This window comes from Ctenopharyngodon idella, chromosome 3 (genome assembly GCF_019924925.1).
Source record: "Ctenopharyngodon idella isolate HZGC_01 chromosome 3, HZGC01, whole genome shotgun sequence".
Lineage (NCBI taxonomy): Eukaryota > Metazoa > Chordata > Actinopteri > Cypriniformes > Xenocyprididae > Ctenopharyngodon > Ctenopharyngodon idella.
This window is the reverse complement of record NC_067222.1, coordinates 26,014,222-26,021,862: the sequence shown is the minus strand read 5'-3', so window position 1 is coordinate 26,021,862 and position 7,641 is coordinate 26,014,222. Positions and strand designations below refer to the sequence as shown.

The following is a 7,641-nucleotide window of genomic DNA, read 5'->3' as shown; positions in this document are numbered from 1 at the left end:
CTTAACAACCGAACTTCACAATAAATAATAGACACATATACATAATATTTTAAATATGATATAATTAATTAATAAATAAATACATTTCAAAACAAAAGAATTCAAAATTTTGAACATCAAAATAATTCAGTCATCCATTATATGATTATAAATCAGAAAACAAAAACTGTCCAAATGTTAGTTTAATGAAAACTAGGTGTTCTACAATTATCATTTTTATCACACACTCCATGTCACTTGCATTTGTCCATTTCTGTACAGCCATAATTCTTTATATTTAGCTTCTATTTTGTGTCTCAGCTCCTGCATGTGGACTCACTGTCACATGCGAGTCTAATTCAATTCTCTCTCATAGGCCTAAGATGAGATTCACTTCTTGGTCAAGGCTCAGAATGTCTCTTTGTATTGAGTCAAGATCTTATCCATCTTCATATCCTTTCTGCTCCTCAGAGAACTCAACCAGTTGGTCCGTCTTCATCTGACCTACTTCAATCTTCTCAGATTGATTTCACATCCCAAAATGCACCAAGTGGGAATATTTTTTTTAATTGCTAGAAACAATGCCCAAAAAGTGACATTCTTCCAAGGTTCCCTTTGAGTAAATAATTTCTGGGACTCAAATGTTAACCTTTGAATCACCCAGAATATCTGTTTTCATTTCAAGATTTAGTGACATTTAGTCCACGTGTCCAGAGTGTTGTTCTCCGAGCGTATTATCCCATCGTGTTCACCTCCGTCTACGGATATTGGCTTCGGCTGAAAAAGAAGTAGTGTTATTTTTTACCAGCTCAGTTATGTTTTGTTATATTTAATTAGGACATCTAATAGAGAGTGGTATAATCTTACTGGTGTAATCTTGCGGCATCATAGGCTTCGAGATGACTGTTTTCAAGGCCTCCACCCATTCTCTTTGATCGCGCTCCTGCTCGCACATGAAGACGAACTGCCGATCCGGCGTCTCCACAATTACCCCACACTTCCATTTGTTGCCTCTTGTCCCTTTAGGGACACACTCTCTAACTGAATACCCATGATTCTCTGAGCCAATGAAAACAACCCCAAGCTCAATGGCATCCTTTAGGATAATAAAAAGAACATTCACAATATTAAAACCCAAATTGCATGTAGTAGTAATCCTTTCAAATTTATTAGACTGTTATCATGTGTTTGAAGTTTAGATTTTTGCTGAACTGAAAAACAGCCAACACTGATTCTGTAGGAAAGGAAAAAAGCAATGCAATACATACCAGCTGTGTTTTAAAATAGAGCAGTTTCCTGTCCAGGGAGTCCAAGATGAACCATCTTTTCTTGAATGGCTCTCGCTGCTGTTCAACATAAACAAACACAGTCAGAGATGTTTGTTCAAAATCACTAAAATCACTTTTAAGGTTTAAAGTTCAAAATATATTTGTCACATGCTCAACATAAGTGGTAGGAATATTTTCTCCTGCAAGCTACCATATTTTCCATTACACAGCAGGACAATAAAACACAATTCAGAGACATTAGTTACATAATACATAAAATATGCAGGTATGTACACAGTGACGTGACATGTAGTGGTGTTTTGTTTTTTGTGAGTGTGTAATGAGGTGTTTAAAGAGTGTTTTACAAGAATAACTTGATTTATCCTTAAATGTTTGTGCAATTTATGACAACTGCAAATACCTTGCTACACAGGAAAATCCAGATTTCTTAATATGCAAATAATGAAAATAGAGAAAACCATTTGTGGGTGTGAAAAAAAAAAAAAAAAAAAAAACTTACCAGAGGGCCAGTTTTCTCCATGTAACCCTCTTTCAGATAGTTTCTGGTTATCCATGGTATTAGCTTAAGACAAAAAATGGTAAAGATTTTTTTTTACAATCAATATAATAATAAATAAAGTATTAACCCTAAACACAGAGGGAAAAAAGCTGGTTAAACCCAGTGTCATGGGGTGTTTCAGACTTAGATCATCAGACACCCTCACTCAGGCAACCCAGCCGGGGGTAATCAGTCCCCGGTGGTGCGCTACACCATGGCTCACCCTTCTTAGGCCCTGTCCCAAATGGCACCCTAAACACTCGCAGTCTTCCTACTGTAAGGAACCCCCCATCGGCCCAAAAACGGAATCCGACGGCCTGGGCGAAGGTTAACGCGTGTATGTCTTTTCAGCGCCCCTGTGAAGTTCACTTAATTTCACTCGTTTAATCTGACTCCAATTTCAAATGATTATTAGCCTAGTCTTAGGTTGTGTTTCCAATTAGAAATTAATCATTGGTTATGTATTAATTTAGATATTTGATTATTCTAGGTATCCCATACTTTCAATTATTCGTTCATTACGGACCCATATCACTTAGAAAAGTCACTTCGGCCGATTGAGTGCCCTTCACGATCACAAACTCGCCAGTTCTGATTCTTAGTCAGAGGGTGCAGAGTTTACTAATGCATTTGAGTCGAACCGCCACATGCATGTTCATACAAAAACACAGTTTTCTTAGTCACGATACTGCAGCTTGCTAAGCCAGTTGATAGCTAAAAATCAAAAAGTCCCATGATGTGCTAACATGCTCCTTTCATGGGCCTTTAGTTTGAATCTATCCTGATGCAGATTTGCGGAAATATGGACTCCAATAATCTACTGGTCATAATGATTTCAGAAGAATCAAATATAACATTTTATTTGTCAAGTAAAAATTTATCATGCCAATTACATAGTTGGACAATTAGAAGCCAATTAAGAAATAATAAATGCATAACATCAATTATTCAAAGAAATGCATATACACACAGTGATGTGTGAATGTCTTCAGACATTCGCCCATCTCTGTATGGGGGCTTCTGGCTACAGAAGATCCCACATGACTGCTTTGCACTTTACCTTATATACTCAGACCAGAACAAAAGGATTGTAAATTTTTATTACACCAACACCTGTTTTGGGGGGAGAGGAGTGGGTTTTCAGAAGAGACACCGCCCAAAAAGAGGACAGAATTCTCCTTAGTTTTCAATCTTCTTCATAATATCAGTGACTGCTGTGAAATTGAGACCATTTTACCAATCGCATTGAGACATTTAAAATGATACCAAACATGAAAGGAAAAAACAATAGATACACAAGTTACATTATACATAGAATATAAACTTTTAAGTGACTTGTGTCGGGGGAAAGGAAGGAGGGTTTGTGTGTGAGGGTGGGACTGTTGCATCCTGTAGATGTGTGAAGGCAAGGCGTTGTCCTATGCTATTTCTTTGAGATCTTCTCACACCAGATGAGTTTTATTGCTTTATTGCAGGGTGCTTGATCTCAGTTTTTGTCTTAGCAGGAAAATCAAGTCTTACACTACGTAACGCTGCTTTGGCTGTCGGGAAGAAGTCTGCTGCGGAGCTTGCTTCAGTGCGGACTCGGCAAAAGTACGTATCAAGGGCACATACTGGCAAAAGTGGCACCTTTCTGAAGCCTAATATGACAAATGGGGCACTCTACGGTCTCATGGACTTAACGGACATATGCATGTGGCAGCCACTGTAGGTCCACAAGACCAAAAGTGCATATGAAGTGTGCCATTTGGGACAGGGCCTTAATCCACAGCCACCTCAATGCTTTTTCTGCAGCTTCGATTATGTTCTTGTTCTTGGCTCTCCTTTCCTGCAACCCTCTGATGCCAAGGAGACTGAATGCCTGATGTAATGACTGCCCTGCAAAGACCCTGCAGCCAACCTCAATTCCAACCATGTCTCCTACATTCCTCTACCAGCTTCAGATATTTTTCCCTTTTACACTCATGGGCCTCCACCAAGCGGTCTTTCCAGTGGACTGTGAGATCCAACATAACCTTAGAACAATCAGATGTCAATACCAATCCTGGCCTGAATGTTGTCTTTGCAATATGTTTCGGAGACTTCAACTGCCAGTCTTGAGATGAGGCTAGCAGCCCAGTTGATACCCTTTGGCTTCACCTGAGCTCTTTCTCCCTGACAAAGGTGATGTTGTGCCTTGTTGGAGGCTGATGTTTACTCTGCTGGATTCCAATTCAGATGGTATCAGCTCTTGCTTACATCACACGGTCATGGCACTGGTAATATTTAGGTTAAATTTCAATCATGTTTCTAGTAGTAAACTTTTGTATTTAGATTTTTATAATATATTGTATTATTTTATTTTGGCTAATTCACCAATAAGCCACACATGGAAAATGTTTTGTGTAATGGTAACACTAAAAATTTGAAAATGTAGCACAAATATCAAATGAAGTTTACATCTACAGTGATTTTTAGTGATGATGCACCATTCACAGAACAATTTGTTCCTCGACTAGACTAGAAAACTATTGAAATATATTACACATAGAGCAGTCTGTTAGCTAACCAACTAAAATAAATGCGTTCCTTGTTCCTAGGGATGTAGCAGCTCACAAGAAAACAAAACCACATGTCCTGGTAACACTGTTGTGGTGTAGGGTGTTCATCTGATGATTTTTTATGTTGCGAAATGGAGAGAAGGCAGGTCTGCAACTGTTGATGGTTTTAGGAAGTAAAATCTCTTGGAAAAGGGGAAATTTACAGAACTTCCTTTTTATGTGGCAATGTTAGCGCAGCTACAACATGAGAAGGCTCTACACGTGTTTTTGAGAAATTCAAAAGCTATGTAAAGCAAATTAAAGCACTGAGGAGACACATAGTACTTTAGTAAGTCAAAAACAAGCATATAAAATGTACTTACATCTCTGTCACTAGCTGTAGGAAAGGCTGTTTTCAGGTAGACGAGGCGAATAGCTCTAATGGCATTAAACCAATTGACAATCTCCTAAAATGGAGGAATTACAGAGAAGATACTCTTTAAGCTGCATTTGAGTGCACTCCAGTTGCAAAATTCTTGGGAATAAAACAGGAAAAAAGCCAGGAAAAATAGGTTTACCTGCCCATTTTTATGGTAAACAAAAAGGTTTCGGGTGTGATCATCCACACAGTAGGTGATCTGAAGGCCATGAACATGTCCTATCTTCTCAGGCTGGAAGGTTGCATTCAGGTCCTTCACAGAGATAACAGCCTTTGGCCCCTTAGATTCCTGACCAACACAGATATTATTTCATAAATAGCTACAACTCATTTGGGCACATGATGCTTTATTTGATTCTTTTAATTTTCAATCAAAGGCAAATATTTTAAAACACAGCTAGAATTGTATTAAAAAGATATTGGATGATTAATGCTTACTACTACTTGATTGTCTTTAAAATCATAAAGTTATTCTCAGTCTGTGCTGTGTTTTACAACAAATGCCTTCAATAAAAAAAAAAAAAAATCATTTCTAAATGGCGCGCAAACTTCATTGCTCAATAAAAAGTCTTTTCTCACATCCTCCTTGTAGTATTTGAGGGTAAAATCGCACACTGAAAGAACAAACTTCCTCTCGAGAAACTGTCCATTATCCTTTCCTTTCTTCCACAGCATGCCCTCATAGACACCTAGAGCCAGGCAAAACAATTTTGTTGAAAGATTAATGTTATTTATTGTTAATCTTAAACAAACTAAGATGCAAGCTGAATGCATTGTGTATTTTTTTTTTTTTTTTTTTTACACTATATTTACTTACATTATAATGATTAATACAAAGTTTAAATGAAAACATCTGGGAACTGAAATTGATTACCTGCTGTGTAGGGCCTTACTGAATTTTTCTCTGTAAACTCCATTCTTTCGTATTTGGCTCGAATCCATTGTTCTCTAAGGACCCTATACAGTGTACATATAATGCATTTTGTTGAGCTACATGCTGGAGTTAATTGATGTATAAATGCCGTGTATATATATATATATATATATATATATATATATATATATATATATATATATATATATATATATATAAAATACAGTCTAAAGTACACTTACAATACTATTTTATAATAACAAAGTAGATTATATTATTTTAGTTTTTCGGGAATCAGTAGTTCCTCTTACTGTGATTAACAATAGCACACAGCATTTTTTCTTGCCAGTAAGATGTTCGCTTGTTCAACCCTCTTTTTTTTAACTTCCCAAATCAGAGGTCTGTTTCATTATGGTACAAAACGTAGTGTTTCAGTTGTAAATGAATGTATGCGTTTAGTTTGACTTTTCAGTCAGTAGAAGAGCCTGGACTACTCACTCGCAATCATCTGGTTGGGGCTGATAATAAAAGACAGGGACACATTTCTCATAGAAGTTTTTAGCAGGACGGTTTCCATTGGCCTTCATGAACTTCTCATCCGAAGATGCATTGAAAGGAAACACAGTGGTGTTAGGGTTCACATTCATTCATGACTTAATGTAACCACTAGATTCTGAAATGTAAAACAGTGACTATGGAAAGAGTAACATGCAATAATCAATATCTTATCATTCAAACGTTTAGCTGACAATCTCATTTTTACCTGCACAAGCTCATCATCCCAGAAGTCTAAGCGTATTGACTTGATACGACTTATTGAAGGAAGATTGCGATGAGTTCCAGAACAGTTAAGACACACAAATATTCCCAGTGTATATGAAGCCCAGTCTGGATCTTCAAATGATAGCAGAGTGAGTAAGTTCGTGAGTCAAACAATCAATAAATAACTCAGTAAAGTTCCCATGTTCATGGAAAACATGAAATGTCAAGCAATTTAAAAAAAAAAAAAAAAAATGTGATTTCCATTTGAGGGTAATGTTCTTACAGTGTTTGTTTTTGTTTTTCTTATTCAAAAATCATGACTAAATATTATGGAAAAGTCACAGAAAGGCATGGAAATTCATGGGTTAAATGTGTGTGGGAACCACTCCCTTAAAAATTCTAAAGAAGTGTCATCTAAATACAACTATGTTTGTTTGTTTCATAGAAGCCATAGCTACTGATCGAACAATGACAATGAGCTGTTCACTCATAGCTACTGTGGATACCTACAGATCTATAACTTTAAACTACGAACAGTGTGTCAAAAAATTGTCAGAGAACTTTCTAACAATTACTCGCATTCTCAATAAAAGTACACAAACAACTACTGGCTGCGAGTGAATGCAGTTTAAGCGGTGTTGACAATAGCTGTTACTGTACTTACCTGCAGCTCCACAGTCAGCACAGCAGCTATTCTCTGGCAGCTTCACCAACTCTAGAAGTGTCTTCTTGTTCTTTTCCCGATTTGCCATATGCGAAATGCTTTTAAAAACATATAGGTAGTAGTTTTACCTCTATTATGTTTTTTAAGCGTAGTTTATCCCGGAGGATGCGGGTTCGCGATGTTATTTTACCTTCATTCAGCCACCTAAACTTGTTGCGCTCCGGTCGCGTCAGTTTCGAAACTCGTGTGCGCTTCGCCGCGGCAAAACGCTGCGGTCACTGGACTCACAAGAGAGGTCTTCCGCAAGCATTCAATTACTAAAAAAAACCCATGTTCACTTCCTGGAGAAAACAACTAACTCTGAGCTGCTCCTAATATATGTGCTCTTATTAATAGTCACATTAACTTTCATTAGTCCATAATAATAAATATGAGAGGATAATTAGAAAATAATAAAACTAAGCTGGAAACAGTGGCTCATTGTGGATAGGGAGTTTTTGTGCTTAGTATGGTTAAAATATCACATTAAAATATTACATTTGTGCCAAACAAAACATATGAGAATGATTATCAAGAC

General features: G+C 37.0%; 1 protein-coding gene across 1 annotated transcript; it reads right to left on the bottom strand.

The window, feature by feature from the left end:
• Positions 1–45: 45 nt before the first annotated feature.
• On the bottom strand, positions 46–7,340 carry adap2 (ArfGAP with dual PH domains 2). The gene is made up of 11 exons (XM_051888407.1): positions 7,065–7,340; positions 6,402–6,532; positions 6,137–6,228; positions 5,639–5,721; positions 5,344–5,453; positions 4,904–5,053; positions 4,709–4,792; positions 1,768–1,830; positions 1,248–1,325; positions 847–1,075; positions 46–756 (listed from the first exon to the last, which is right to left on the bottom strand). The coding sequence occupies exons 1-11, from the start codon at positions 7,150–7,152 to the stop codon at positions 728–730; spliced, it is 1,137 nt and encodes a 378-aa protein (XP_051744367.1). The 5' UTR covers positions 7,153–7,340; the 3' UTR covers positions 46–727.
• Between the last annotated feature and the right edge of the window lie 301 nt (positions 7,341–7,641).